General features: G+C 38.0%; 3 protein-coding genes across 5 annotated transcripts; 2 read left to right on the top strand and 1 right to left on the bottom strand.

The window, feature by feature from the left end:
* Positions 1-101: 101 nt before the first annotated feature.
* On the bottom strand, positions 102-2,151 carry gnptg (N-acetylglucosamine-1-phosphate transferase subunit gamma). Its single transcript, XM_077739654.1, has 10 exons — positions 1,864-2,151; positions 1,710-1,764; positions 1,565-1,632; positions 1,435-1,489; positions 1,266-1,349; positions 1,102-1,195; positions 914-1,028; positions 615-697; positions 326-536; positions 102-253 (listed from the first exon to the last, which is right to left on the bottom strand). Exons 1-10 carry the CDS (start codon positions 1,928-1,930, stop codon positions 168-170), a joined length of 918 nt encoding a protein of 305 aa, XP_077595780.1. The 5' UTR covers positions 1,931-2,151; the 3' UTR covers positions 102-167.
* On the top strand, positions 107-4,721 carry tsr3 (TSR3 ribosome maturation factor). 3 transcript variants are annotated; one of them, XM_077739656.1, is made up of 6 exons: positions 107-1,236; positions 2,767-2,980; positions 3,431-3,624; positions 3,707-3,874; positions 3,989-4,043; positions 4,231-4,721. In XM_077739656.1, the coding sequence occupies exons 2-6, from the start codon at positions 2,808-2,810 to the stop codon at positions 4,370-4,372; spliced, it is 732 nt and encodes a 243-aa protein (XP_077595782.1). In that variant the 5' UTR covers positions 107-1,236; positions 2,767-2,807; the 3' UTR covers positions 4,373-4,721. The 3 variants fall into 3 exon arrangements, with proteins under 3 accessions (XP_077595782.1, XP_077595783.1, XP_077595781.1); XM_077739657.1 differs by lacking the exon at positions 107-1,236 and adding an exon at positions 2,024-2,077; XM_077739655.1 differs by lacking the exon at positions 107-1,236 and adding an exon at positions 2,084-2,655.
* Positions 4,722-5,026: 305 nt separating this feature from the next.
* pdpk1b (3-phosphoinositide dependent protein kinase 1b) lies at positions 5,027-14,084 on the top strand. The gene is made up of 14 exons (XM_077739653.1): positions 5,027-5,307; positions 7,091-7,354; positions 8,142-8,184; positions 8,270-8,407; positions 8,482-8,626; positions 8,700-8,797; positions 9,080-9,155; positions 9,233-9,301; positions 9,388-9,484; positions 9,670-9,843; positions 10,030-10,247; positions 10,326-10,383; positions 10,453-10,605; positions 11,628-14,084. The coding sequence occupies exons 1-14, from the start codon at positions 5,284-5,286 to the stop codon at positions 11,739-11,741; spliced, it is 1,671 nt and encodes a 556-aa protein (XP_077595779.1). The 5' UTR covers positions 5,027-5,283; the 3' UTR covers positions 11,742-14,084.
* Positions 14,085-14,487: the final 403 nt, after the last annotated feature.

Genomic DNA, 14,487 nt, shown 5'->3' with positions numbered 1-14,487 from the left:
ACAACTTCATTTTTAAATCTCACTTATTTGCTTATCAAAATTCTTCAAATGGACATTAGAAAAATGTAACATGTATTAAATTACCCCCCCCCCCCCCATGAATTTTGCTTCACAGTCACAATTTGTACAAAAAAAAATCATTCGCTGGTTTAAACAAAAAAGTCCTTTCAATTCTTGTCCAATAATTGAAAAAGTCCAACATCCCCACGTAAATGTTGCGTCGTCGTTGGTGTCTCGCCACCTTTTTTCCTATCTGTAACATAGCAAAACTGTATAAAACACACTGTTACAAACTAGGGTGGTTGGTTAGAAGTGAAGGTTTAACCTGGTGTTGTTCCAAAAGGAATGTTATGAAGTGTGAGCAGTGCTTTTAATCTTGCAATCTCTTCTCGCTGTTTTCGGACATCCTCGTTACATTTTTGTAAAGAATCGTGCACTTCTGTTTCCACTTCAACTTTAGAGATGGTCTGCTTCATTTTTTCACTTTTCAGGAAGCCGCCATCTTCAAAGACATCCCTGAGAAGATTATTATATCCCTGTCAAGAACATAAGCATCATTCAGATTTTATTTGTTGAAAACAAAGTTAGCTAAACATGGACCAGGAGCAACTTACTTGCTCAGTAATAAGGCCTTCGTAGCGAGCTTGCTCTGCTTCATCCCAATCTTTTTGTAGCTTCTCATTTAGTGTTGGGTACACTTCAGTAAAAGGTCAAAAGGTTAGAATATAGAATATTTCAATTCAGATGTGCAAGGGACACTGGTTAAAAAAAATACTGAAATTTGACTGCTTTTCTTAACTAGTGTTACTGTAATTTTAGTGAAATTATTGCACAAAAGAACATTTTATAAATGCATTTAACATCCTAAATGTTTAATATATTCAATGTAAATGAGAAAAGCAAGTCTTCCCACCTAAAAGAGAATGAGGGTGGCAAACAAGAGGCGTTTCAAATGTAAGCGAGTACATGCAAGTGCTCGGCTCCGAGACTCGAGCGAGCTTGCTTTGGCTGCTGCAGGCAAAAATCACCTGGAAAACAAATAAAATTAAAAAAAAACAAAGCTAAAGACAAGCCCAACTTTACATGGAAATAACTACTTACCTTTGCTTCTCTGTTTCTTGTACCACAGGTGTCTCCATCTCTCATCCACATGCCTGTAAAAGAGTTGTTTGCAATTTCCCATTCATGCCAGATCCTGAAAGAAAAGATATTTAGTTTGAAGAACATCCAAAAACGGTAGCTATACACTTTTTTTTTTGTTTTACCCCAGAATTCCACTGTAAGCATTCCACCGAAATGACTGCTCATGCTGGGTGATGTTGTGAAATGGACACAACTCGTATCTATACCTAAAAAAAATATATATACATTTTAAATTGGTCAATTAACAATCACACTCAAATTTGAAAATATATATGTATATATAGTACTTACAATGACTCTGTAAGGCTGAAACACCTTCCAGCCAAACGGGCAAGATGAGCAGGTCCTTGTGAAAATGACAAATGTGTTATTTTTGGACAACATCGTATAATATTTAATTTTGAAATGACATAAAACTTACCAGAGACTGGCGATGCAAGAACTTTAGGTTGTAGTCTGCTTCCCTGAGCCAGCAAATTGTTGTTTATCCTTAGGATAAAAGATTAAAAATTGAATTGTAATCACTACATGTATTTAAATTAATTTTAATGGGTAAATTGACAAACCCAAATGTATTCGGTGCCTCGACTATCTTCATTTTACCAGCGAATCCATGATTTACTACGAAAAATTAAGTCAAAAGACCAAAGTCAATCAATATGGTTGGTTAGTGGCTCTTCTTAGTTGACATCTTCATAAAGTAACACTTCAATTACTTACCGAAAATAGAAATGCATACCATAATGACGAGTACTAAGTGATATAGAACATTTAAAAAACTGTACATGATTGATTGAAGTAGTTATACGATATTTTCGAAAACATCTGTGGTTCACTTTTCATGAAATTGTAATTGTTTTCCGGGTCACGTGGCAGAAACAACTCTTGCGCATGCACTTTTTGGATAATACGTCATTTCATTTGAGGACCTAAAGTACGCTTATTAACAATTTTATACCTTTTGAAAAAAACGGTGATACCAGTTCTATTTGAATTACGACGAATTACACCCATAATGGAAACTCAATATTCACATTTTTAAATGTTTTTGTATACATGACAATGTTTGCTAGCTATCGTGTGTTGCTGTTTCTACTGCGCATGATCTGTATAGTTCTGAGGAAGCATGTCGCTATTTAATATTCGAAGCTAAAACAACAGAATTGCTATTTATTTTTATTTTTCGAACGGTGAAACAATTTAGGTTTTTATTTCCAATCCAATACACGACACATAAAGCCGTGGCTTGGTCGTCATTTATTTTCTATAGACGCTAATGCTTGCTAACCAATAGAAGGCATGTGTTGCTGTTTTGACACTTGGCTACATTCGAACCTTTAACTAAAAACAACCTCTCAAACTGTATTAAACGACGTTTTTTGGTGTACAAAATGGGTCGGAAGAAACAAGGCAAGTTTGTCCGCAATGACAACAAGGGAAAAGACAAACGACACAAAGTGAAGGGGAAAACATTAGAGGCTTTTACTGAAGAAATGCACTCTGCATTTGAAGGCAAATATATCTACTTGTATTCTTCTGTCATATAATGTGTGCTTACTGTTTGAAGAATGTACAACTAAATGATGGGAAATCTTTTTGTTCTGTTTTTTTTTTTTGGGACAGCAAGTCTTCACAAAGATGATGGAGAAGCAGACACCCCTCAAATGAAGTTTCCTTGCCCTCTTGCCATGTGGGATTTGGCCCACTGTGACCCCAAACGTTGTACAGGCCGAAAACTTGTACGCAAGGGCTTTGTGCGCAACCTCCGCCTAAATCAGAGGTTTAATGGACTCATTTTGAGTCCTATGGGGACAAAGTATGTGACGCCAGCTGACAGGTATGACTTTATTTGGGGGTTACATTTAATCAAATGACCCAACACATATTGGAAACTGAAAATATTAGACCACAGGTGTCAAAATCAAATCATAAAGGTCAGATCAGGATATTATTTTTTTGTGATGCGTGGAAGTTGATTGTGTGCATTGACTTTTAAAAAAATTAAATTCCAATATGCAGAAATTCCAAGATGCAGAAATTCTATATTTATTGATTTGCTATTAATTTTTAATAATAATAAGAAATAAAGATGAAAATTGTTCCCGCTTTTTTTTTTAAGTCCGCAAACAAAAACCAAGATTCTTTACATTTGTCTTTTATATTAGATTTGTTTAATTTAAGAGAAAAGGCAGAGAATCCCAATGTTTAACTTATTTAAAGCAGTAGACACAATGCATTTCAATAGGAATGGCTGACTTAAAAAAATCATGTTTGTCATCTTTTACAGGGAGATTGTAGCCCAGCAAGGACTGGCAGTAATTGATTGCTCCTGGGCCAAACTTGAGGAGACCCCCTTCAATAAAATGGTCGGAAGTCATCCACGGTTGCTCCCTTACCTCGTCGCCGCAAACCCGGTCAACTACGGGAAGCCGTGCAAATTATCATGCGTCGAGGCCTTTGCTGCTACTTTTTGTATTGTTGGTAAAGCAAGCATCCGATTTTTGTTGTTTTTTGAGTTGACGTACAACTGGCATTACACTCACCTTGTGCTAACTATCAATAGGTTTTAAGGAACTAGCCGTGCTGCTTTTGGAGAAATTTAAGTGGGGGACTGTGTTCCTGGAACTCAATAAAGTTCTGCTAAAGGGTTATGCTGCCTGCCAATCAGAGGAAGAGCTACTTGCTGTAGAAAAGGAATTTCTAACTTCTAAACCAGAAGAAGAGGAAATAGGTAAACATGGAAAAAATTGATCATTTATTTTTTTAATTTTGGAGAGTGGTAGAATCTGAGCATAGTCATAATGAATATATTTTAGTTTTTACTCTAATCCCTTTTTTTTTTAAGATCCATTCGACGTCAACTCGGGAGTGGAATTCATGAATCTCAACAGACGTCATTGGTGAGAATCGTGCATTTGGTTGAGGACAGACAGTTGTCATTACATATAATCCACAATGAGTTAATTAAAATTGTGTTCATAACTCATCATTAAGATTAAGTACTACTTAATTTTGGAAAAGAATGAGCATGTTTTAGTTGGACGGTTTTGTGCTCTTTTTTTATTTATTTTTGTATTTGTGTTCAAGGGAACCTGAGGAAGAGGATTCCAGCGAGGACACTGATGCGTCAGAGAGCGAGAATGATGAATCAACAGATGAAAAAAACAATGAGTCAGAAAATGTCTCAGATGTTGAAGAGGAAGTGGCTGTAGCAACGTCGTCACATTAAAATTTCAGTTTGATGCACATTAAAGTTCAAGTTTGATACATTTAACGACTGCAAATGTTCAATTTCGACCCGCTATAAGGCCATTTTAGCTCATTTTTAGGTTCTTAAAATATTTTAAACTGTTTTTTAATGAAAAGTCACAATTTCCAAATACTATGATGTGTTTCCAAGAGTTTTTGTTTTTCGGGATATGTGATTAAGAATATTTTCATATTCATAGGCTTTTAGATTTTAAAAAAAATCTCTAAACCGAGAAATGTCATGTTTGTAAGGTGTTACGCCCATTTATTTGCCTAAAAAGTTCTTTATTACTTCAAATAAAATTCACATTTGAAGGTGTTCAATTTCACATTGTGACTAGTATTGCATCAAAAACTTTACAATTTGTTTTATGTTAGCCTTTAAGTTTTCAACATGAGTATTGTTCATTAGTAGTATAACTTTATTACTTAAAGCTACTTTGTTATGTTTGATAATGTACGTTTTGTTGCAGTTTTCAATTAAGTTATCTGGTGTTTGGGGGCTTTTATACAGTTCAACGTGGGGGGATTCTCATTTTTCCCACAGCGTCACCTGGGTTTTTTAATTGTAAATAGTGGTCATTGAACGCAGCATTTCGTTCCGACTACCTGGCAGTGGCATTAAAAAGACTTGTGTAACCATGTAATGTTCTATATTTCGTTTGAAACTAGATTTTCTTTCGTCTGACAGATCTTTTCCAGTGAGAAAAAAAAAGTTGAGTTTTTTTTTACTGTAAATGTGGCGAGGGGGCGGACACAGCAGGACTCTGCTGTCCTGCGGTAACATTGTTGTGGAACGACGTCACAGCTCGAAAATGAAGGCGAAGAGGCAGCCATTACCGGAGCATCTCTAATTATTTTATTCCAAATAAATACTCGCGGAAAACTCCCATGGCAAGAGCTACAAGTCAGCTGGTGAGTCTCGCCACTTACACACTGAGCATACGACGAAGCCGGCGGGGCAAATGTGCCGTGTGGCGCTTGTTTGACAACAAATAGTTCACTCGGGCCTTCGTCGGAAGAGCGGCGGCTAGCTAGCCGCGAAGCTAGCACCGAACACCGCACTGCTAATATAGCCGGGCTAGCTCACCGAAATTGACTGACATTCGTCCCTATATGACCACGTCATTCAACATATAGCCGTGCTTCACTCTAGTGTTTTTGTTAAAATACACTAAACAACAAGTTGCGGAAAATTGTACAGTTTCACTCAGTCTGCTTTAGCTAATGCTAAGCTAAGCGGCTTGGCGCTTTCAATGTTAACTCTGGCTGTCATGGTACTGTTGTGCTCGTTAAGTATCACTTGACAAGTAGATTAATGGAATAAATGTTTTTTTTAAATGTCCTTCAGAAAACTTCTTTAGGGGTCAGTTGTATGTTTGAAACACACTTGAGTGCGGCTTGTCAAGGTAGCCCGAGAAAGTTCACACAGGCCCCAATGCAGCCGGATTTAGTCCATACGTGGGTTATTGATATCTGGAAATAATGTGCCAACATAAACGGTGGACCATAGGGAAGTTAGTCAAAGAATGGTGGTTCTGTTTGGTCCGTCTTTGTGGATGAAAAGCAGCTAAACGGCCACACCTTGGTTGTGAATGAGATAAAAGGAAACGTAACGCGAGTTGTAAACGGCGATGCGTGTGTTATTGTCCTTGCAAGCACCAAACGACGCCCTGGAATTTACAACCTCCCTGTTTGTTGTGTCGAGGTGTGAAATAATGACCAAGGTTGGGTTTGGTCCTCAAACTTTATGCCCCGTGAACGAACAAACAACATAAAATGCTTGGCTACTCTCCAAAAGCCGTCATCACAACATTAAAATACAGGAAGTAAAAGGTCTAAATGTTTTAAAAGCCACTTCCTGTTGATGTTTTCAATCGAAATGAGCATATAAGAGAAAAGGACAATGACAGGCTAACAAATAGGGTCTGCGTTGTGGGAGAACCTATTAACAATGGATAGTTCTACTCTGAAACAGCACAAGTAGGCGTGTATTCTTTATCCTCTGTGAAAAACAACTCTTACTGACACTACTTGACTCACTGCAGGTTCTGTAAGTTCTGAAAGCTTACTTGAGAATTATGGTTGTGTCTTTTCTTGTACTATTTGTATACAGGGGTTCACGTTGAACTTTTCAAAAAGTTGAAACGGGGAAGTTTAGACAGCTCAGAAGGATTTCCTCTTGTGGTTACGTCCTTATCTTTTTATAGACTTTGCCCCTCAAATGGCCTCACTTTAAATTGTGTTAACTGCAGTACTTGGGAGTTTCATTCATCCTGTGACCGGTGTTTTTACTCATAAATCGAGCAGCTGCCAAAAAACAGCAATATTTCAGCTTTTAAAAAAAGAAAAAAAGAGATACCATACACTTAAATTTTAAAAAAAAGTTTTAAATAAGCTCCCAGGTGAACAAGTGTTTACACACAGTTCGGAAAAAGCTTGCTTGTTGTCTCTGGGCTTGTGTGGGTTTTTTTCTGGGTACTCCCACATCACCAAAACATGAAGTATAGGTTTGGTGGAAGACTTTAAATTGCCCCTAGGTATGATTGTGAGATTGAGTCAGAATTATTTTCTAAAGAATAGGACTGTGGCTTATTGCTCAGCAAAGTCCAATCTACTGTGGTCATAAATTTCAAGGTACCACTGTGTAAAGTTGGTATTCCACTGACTGAAGTGTTGTTCTGACCTCTGTTTCCAGTATGATGTCGTGCCCATTCAGCCCAGCGTTGTTATTTGTTCCCGCTCGCATCCATCAATGGTAAGGAACCATCCCGACTTGAGCAGCAGCCACTGTCCCGGCATGGAGGGCTCGCCCTCGGAGACCCGCGCTGTGGGAACGTCCGCCGGCGGCCAGGGCTCCAGCTTCCGCGCCCAGAAGGTGGCGCAGGCGCCTCAGCCGCGCAAGAAGAAACCAGAGGACTTCAAGTTCGGAAAAATTCTGGGAGAGGGCTCCTTCTCGACGGTATACATCAAAATCATATTTAAAAAGGATGTTTTGATTATTATTTTTTTTAGCCTCTCAATTCATTGGCTGCCAATGACAGTGCTAGATGTCCAATCCATTCTGAAACTCAAAGTCATTATGGTCAATCAAAGCCAGTGCTACCAGTTTTTAAAAATGAATTGGACATCTGTTGTTGTCCATGACAGACATTGAATGAAAAACAAATATTTTTAGTTGTTTCTTTATTTAAAAAAGTAGAAAACAAATGTTTTCTTTACATTTAATATTTAGTTTTCATTTGAAATATGAGGAAAACAATTATGTTTAGAGTAAAGTAGTAATAATAGTAGTCTTTTATTGAGGATAGCAGGAATGTTATTTATTCATTTTTATTTTCATGTTTTTATTTCATTTAGGACATATTTTTTCTGTATGATTTATTATTTGATATTTTTCCCATTTTGGTTTCTTTGACCTTTGTAGTCCTTGAACTTAAACGACTACAGACAATTATTTTTTAAAGTAGTAATAATAGTAGTCTTCTATTGAGGATTGCAGAAATTTTATTTGTATGTTTATATTAGTATTTTTTATTTTTCTCAATTTGTGAAAATCTGAAATTTAAAACAATTTGGCTTGCCATACATGGCCAGTGTGACCCAAGTATGACACTTGTAACTTACATATAACGCATTCCTCCTTCATTTTAGGTAATTTATGTCTGAGCTGTTGTCGCTACATGCGAGCATTCCTCCGATTAGCACTCTCCAATGAATCATCTCCATTTTTTTTCTCCCTCTTCAAGGTTGTCCTGGCAAGAGAGCAGGTAACCGGCAAAGAATATGCAAGTAAGTTAAAGCACCAAATGCGGGTACAATTTAGCCAATGACTCAAAGTGACTCAAGTGTGGTGGATTGTCTTTGTGTTTTTCAGTTAAAATATTGGAGAAGCGGCACATCATGAAGCAGAACAAAGCCCAGTATGTGAAACGAGAAAGGGATTTGATGTCCAATCTCGAGCATCCGTTCTTCGTCAAGCTCTTCTTCACATTTCAAGACGACGAGAAGTTGTGTATCCTGTCAGGGTGGCCATGACTGTGCAATTTTATCCTTAATACTTCTTCTTCCTTAACATATTGATATCAGATTTTGGTCTCAGCTACGCAAAAAATGGGGAACTCCTAAAATACATTCGTAAAATTGGGTCCTTTGATGAGACCTGTACTAGATTCTATTCGGCAGAAATTGTTAGCGCTCTAGAATATTTGCACAATAAGGGAATTATCCATAGGTAAGTAGAAGGTTTTTTTTTGGCCTTTCTTTATATTGTTATTGGAGTTTTAACCAAGTTTGCTTTATTTCAGAGATCTGAAACCAGAGAATATTCTTTTGAGCGAAGAGATGCACATCCAGATTACAGATTTCGGGACGGCGAAACAATTGTCATCGGACAGTAAGCAAGGTACATTAGCATAATTTTTGGTCTGTAAACCATAGCATCCAAATTAAATTAAATTTTAAAACAATGCGAGACAGATTTGTTCAATAAAAAATCTCAAGATACAAAATTTACAGAAAATAGCCAGATAAAATCCACTTAACCTTGACTTTTTAGCTTTATGGGGGGCAAAATTGAGGCTAATGTTAGCTAGTAGCATGCCAGGCTTATTGTCCAGATGATGCAGTACTATTTTTTCCAGGGTGGCATGTCTTAAAAGTTACCTTTTTATTCCTTTTTCCACAGCGAGAGCTAACTCTTTTGTAGGAACAGCACAGTATGTTTCTCCAGAGTTGTTAACAGAGAAATCAGCCTGCAAAAGGTGACCCTCATTTAATAGTTGTCTATTAATTATATTACAATAATATGTATTTTGCCTCATTTTCCTGTTTTTTCCAGCTCTGACCTTTGGGCATTAGGATGTATTATCTACCAATTGGTGGCTGGTTTACCACCATTCAGAGCTGGGTAAGTTACACTGGTTCTTTTGTTGCCATTGTTGGTTTTAATGTATTTTTTGACTTTTCATTTGATTGTTTTTTTTCTCCCCACAGAAATGAGTACTTAATATTCCAGAAGATAATAAAGCTGGAGTATGAATTTCCGGAGAAATTCTTCCCCAGAGCCAAGGATCTTGTCAAACTGCTTTTGGTAAGTGATTGGACATCTTTTGTCCATATGCCATTTTGTGTACTTTTATGCATTTCTGTTAATAATATATTAGCAATTAGTGTTCATTGGTTTTGGTGAAAAAAAAGTATTTTGTAACATAACAAAAAAAACCTTAGTAGACGTTTCCAGCCTAAATTTGAAGTGCAACTATTCTTTGTTTACAGTCACTGGACCCCTCAAATCGAATCGGGTGTGAAGAAATGGGTGGCTACAATCCTTTAAAACAACACCCCTTCTTCGATAACATATCGTGGAGCGACCTGCACATTCAGACACCCCCAAAACTCACCCCTTACCTTCCCGCCATGTCGGAAGATGACGAGGACTGCTACGGAAATGTAGGATTAAGCCTATTTTTTGTCATAGTTGTTTCATTGGGGCTGCCACAAACAATTTTTTTGCCAGTCAACTGACCACATATTATCTTTTAAATATCAACTAAATTGAATCAACTCATTTCATAATCCATTAATCGTGGCAGCCCTAATTGTTCCTTAACCAAACCCCCTAATTGTTCCACGCAGTACGACGACCTCCTGAGCCAGTTCAGCAACATGCAGGTGGCCCAGTCCAGCTCGTCACACTCCCTTTCGCCGCACGAGTCGACGCCGCCGCAACGGTCCAGCAGCAACATCGAGCAGTACATCCACGATCTGGACAACAACTCTTTCGAACTGGACTTGCTGTTCACCGACGAGGAGAAGTTCCTGCTGCTGAATAAACAGACCTCTGGAAATCCGTGGTAAGCCTCACCGCTATCCCATTTTGCAACGCCAACCAAGGCTAGTATCTAGTGTCACTCATTTTACTTGTCAAACAGGCACCAATTTGTGGAAAACAACCTGATTTTGAAAATGGGTCCAGTGGACAAACGAAAGGTAAGAACATCTAAAAAAAAAAAATGGTTGCATTTCCAGCACGGTGACTTAACGTGTGTTCTGTTTCAGGGTCTGTTTGCCCGACGGAGACAGCTGCTCCTCACTGAAGGACCACACCTGTACTATGTGGATCCTGTCAACAAGGTCCTGAAAGGAGAAATCCCTTGGTCGCTAGAATTACGCCCTGAGGCCAAGAACTTCAAAACCTTCTTTGTTCACACGGTATACACAACTAAAACATCCCATTACGAATTCTCACGACATCCAATACCGGTCGCTATCATCTGTAACGCTAGCTCGGGGCTGTCGGTATATTTTTACACAATTTAAAATGCTCTCTTGCTATCACTAGCTTCTAAAAAGAAGTCATTTACAGTTGGTGGACATTTTTGCCCTGTGGTTTAATTGACAGCTACCACAAAACTCGGTGCTCGGACGTTTGGTCGCCGGTCAAATGGTTTACTGTTGAAACCAGCTCTTAAAATTTTTATTAGTGAGAGAGTTTAATATCTAAGTACTGTTTAATATCTAAGTACTTTTTAATATCTAAGTACTTTTTAATATCTAAGTACTGTTTAATATCTATGTACTTTTTAATATCGAAGTACTTTTTAATATCGAAGTACTTTTTAATATCGAAGTACTTTTTAATATCGAAGTACTTTTTAATATCGAAGTACTTTTTAATATCGAAGTACTTTTTAATATCGAAGTACTTTTTAATATCGAAGTACTTTTTAATATCAAAGTACTTTTTAATATCGAAGTACTTTTTAATATCGAAGTACTTTTTAATATCGAAGTACTTTTTAATATCGAAGTACTTTTTAATATCGAAGTACTGTTTAATATCTATGTACTGTTTAATATCTATGTACTTTTTAATATCTATGTACTTTTTAATATCTATGTACTTTTTAATATCTAAGTACTGTTTGATATCTAAGTACTTTTTAACATCTAAGTACTGCTTAATGTCTAAGTACTTTTTAATATCTAATTACTGTTTAATATCTAAGTACTGTTTAATATCTAAGTACATTTGACCATCGACCAAATGTCCGGTCATGCAAAACTCGATGTTATTATTAAGAAGAAAAATCGGTATTATCCGACTTTTGTATCTCTCGATCTTTCATTTAGGACTACAGAAATGACTTTTTTTTTGTGGAAAACGAGGAAGAAGTAGATGTACAAGTACAAGTATAATAACCCAGTGTTTCCGTTTCCCGCTTTCATTCCAGCCTAACCGAACATACTATTTGATGGACCCTAGCGGAAATGCCGACAGATGGTGCAAGAAGATCCAGGAGGTGTGGCGAAAGATCTATCAAAGACACCAAAACCCCGGCCTATAGGAGCTCCTCCCGTATCCTCCCGTGGCCAATCACTGAGCAGAGTAACACCCTCTTTAGTGCCCTTCATCACCGCAGTGTAAACAAACTCAAGACGCTGGCATCTAGACCTCGTTTGTTTTACTGAGTAGAATCATGGGGGGGGAGGGGGGTCAGTCTCCAGGTCTCCAACTTGGGATTCAGGGTTGCTTTGCTTGTTCTTTGTGCTCCGCACGAGGCTTCCATTGCAATTTCGCCACCGAGCACATCCGCTTTCTTTTGTACATTTCTCCACCCGATTCAATCCGAGGACTGGCTTCCTGCTCTGCATAAGGCAACATAAAAAAACACAAAAAAAATATCGATTTACGTGAATCCGAGAGTCTAACCGAACCCGCGTCCTCCGTGCAAAGTGTAGACAGCGCCTCCTCGTCTAGTGCATATAGCTGTACACTTGATTCCGTCTCGCGCATTTACCAAACTCAAATGTATTTTTGTAAGAAGCCCGTGTATTTCCACAGTATTTGTTTTCTGAAACCGAGTGGTACTTGCTGATGGCGGTCCAATCAGAATCCCAGCGGGCGGAAGCCGTTTGCCGACGAGGCGGTTTAAACATGCCACTAGCTAGCTCGTACTTCCGAAAAATCGCTTACATTTTTCCTGCATGGCCAGTCGTGTAGCGCAGTTCTTCGTTCCTCTCTCTCTCTCTCTCTCTCCTGTAGGGCACTGGTGATATTAAGGTAGTTTTATAAAAAGGTGGGTATTTTTTTGGTGACTGCATCGGCAACCATCGCAAATGTTACTGGCTGTTCTGTTTTTGTTCACTTTGCTATTTCTTTGTGATGTGAATTCTTTTTTTTTCAGTTTTTATTATTTTATTATTATTATTTTTTTTTAGGGATGGATCATCCACAACTCATCCTATCGAAATACGAAAAATCCTACTTGCTGACCGGAAAATCCTCAGCGGGTTTTATATTATGTACGATGATTGTTTTGTTGAAGCAATCGCAGGTTTGGAAATCGCCTACTTAAATGCCCACTGTAGAGGTAAAATGGAGTTAAGACTTTTGATTTTTTTTTTTTATACACAGATTAATATAGTTTTCGGACTATAAGTCGCACCAGTCAAAGCCAAAGGCGCAACATAGAAGGAAGTCATTTGGAATATAAGTTGAATTTTGAGGCCTGAGATTTTTTTTTGATTGCACTATTGTCGCCATCAATGAGTTAAATGATTACTAGCACTGCACTGAGTTGTAAAAATGGTCCATGACGGACTGTTTTTACATTGAGAACACAGTAACAATGGTGTATTACAACTTAAAACACTCAACTTGGGGTAATCTGTTCAAACAGGATAAGCAAAAATCAAGTAATTGCTTGTCATTGACGGCACCAGACATCCCATCCATATTCTACTGGGAGGCCGCCAGCCTCTCCCAGTCAAAACGGATTGGACGACTATTGCAATCAATGGCAGCTAACATGCACCGTGATTCCTTCAATGTAACAAAAAAAGTGCGACTTATAGTCTGAGAATTCTGATCCCTTCAGTTCCTTCTCAAAAACCCGTCCCACTTGCCTCGGCTCAGTCCGGGCGTGGCGATATCCTTATCTGATCCAAATACTAAGCGATGAAATTGCTGTATCCGTCTCGAAAAAAGCGGAGGAAACGCTCCAAAAGCGCGGAGAACTCGTCAAAATCAAAAAGGGGCGTACGGAGCCCCCTCGACCCGTGGCCCTCGTAACCCGACGAGAACTGTGATGTACAGATGTATTATGAAAAATCTGAAGCAAGTAATGCAATGATATTAGGAGACAGTTTTTGTATTTTTATTCTTGTATAAGGTTATTAGAGCGCTATTGTTCAGGCTCTAGTTCATTCTGTGTTATTTAAATTCTAATATATGAATCATATTTGGATTGAAGTCATGTTCAGGGGCCATGTTGTGTATGTTTTGAGATGTAAAGCCTTTGAATGTGAATAATTATTGTAAACTATAATATTTTACAGCTTTTTTCTTACTATATCATACATTTTCTATTTGCTCAGTGATTTCATCATATTCCGATGATAATTTAACAAATTTGTTCATTCTCTCTCTGATTATTTGTGCGTTAGGTCAATAGGTGTTGAATGACGACTTTTCCACTTAATGCTTGGTAGTCCAGTAAGTAAAGCATGTAGGGAATTTAGGCTAAAAAAAACAAACAAACAACAAAAAACCAAGAGAGAAAGGCCTTCTGTCTTCTGTTAAGTCACGGTTGGTCGGGACACCCTTGAAACAATGGCTGCCGGCCGGCGGTTCACTGGCGATGGCTTTTCACATCCTGCAGCATGTAAATAAAGTAATCAGCCCACCAGTTTGTCTCGTGCGTCTTTTGCCACTTTGGACAAATTGTGCCTGCCCAATATTTCATTTGGTGTTCTTCAGGGAAGGAGTTTGTAAGGGGTGAATTAACTCATTTGCTTTAACTGGGTGAGGTTTATGTGTCATCCAATGTTAACTGGGAGTGAAGAAATTAGCTGGTTAGTTCATTTATTTATTGTCAGTTACCAAAATTGATGTAAAAATCCATTTGAACTGGTAAGGCTGAAATGGTTATGTATTTATTATTCATTGTTGTCATTTGTGCACTTTGTGGTGAAGCTTTAAATATTCTACTTGTATAATGGCAATCAAAGCTTTCCATTCAATTAACTTATGGGTAAATGAGCTACCTCATTCGCTGCCATTGACTGTGATGGACGTCCAATCTATTAAGG

This window comes from Stigmatopora nigra, chromosome 18, assembly GCF_051989575.1.
Source record: "Stigmatopora nigra isolate UIUO_SnigA chromosome 18, RoL_Snig_1.1, whole genome shotgun sequence".
NCBI classification, from domain to species: Eukaryota; Metazoa; Chordata; class Actinopteri; order Syngnathiformes; family Syngnathidae; genus Stigmatopora; species Stigmatopora nigra.
The sequence above is the reverse complement of the archived record's forward strand: the minus strand, read 5'-3'. Positions and strand labels throughout refer to the sequence as shown.

What these genes read in the sequence shown, in the direction of transcription:
- gnptg (XM_077739654.1), bottom strand. Translation starts at nt 1,930, where the DNA reads ATGTACAGTTTTTTAAATGTTCTATATCACTTAGTACTCGTCATTATG. An exon ending in TTCAGCCTTACAGAGTCATT is followed by an intron (nt 1,350 to 1,434) that starts GTAAGTACTATA and finishes TATTTTTTTTAG; the next exon opens with GTATAGATACGAGTTGTGTC. An exon ending in CAAGAAACAGAGAAGCAAAG is followed by an intron (nt 1,029 to 1,101) that starts GTAAGTAGTTAT and finishes TTTGTTTTCCAG; the next exon opens with GTGATTTTTGCCTGCAGCAG.
- tsr3 (XM_077739655.1), top strand. Translation starts at nt 2,535, where the DNA reads ATGGGTCGGAAGAAACAAGGCAAGTTTGTCCGCAATGACAACAAGGGA. An exon ending in AATGCACTCTGCATTTGAAG is followed by an intron (nt 2,656 to 2,766) that starts GCAAATATATCT and finishes TTTTTGGGACAG; the next exon opens with CAAGTCTTCACAAAGATGAT. An exon ending in TATGTGACGCCAGCTGACAG is followed by an intron (nt 2,981 to 3,430) that starts GTATGACTTTAT and finishes CATCTTTTACAG; the next exon opens with GGAGATTGTAGCCCAGCAAG.
- pdpk1b (XM_077739653.1), top strand. Translation starts at nt 5,284, where the DNA reads ATGGCAAGAGCTACAAGTCAGCTG. An exon ending in AATAAGGGAATTATCCATAG is followed by an intron (nt 8,627 to 8,699) that starts GTAAGTAGAAGG and finishes GCTTTATTTCAG; the next exon opens with AGATCTGAAACCAGAGAATA. An exon ending in ACGAGGACTGCTACGGAAAT is followed by an intron (nt 9,844 to 10,029) that starts GTAGGATTAAGC and finishes TGTTCCACGCAG; the next exon opens with TACGACGACCTCCTGAGCCA.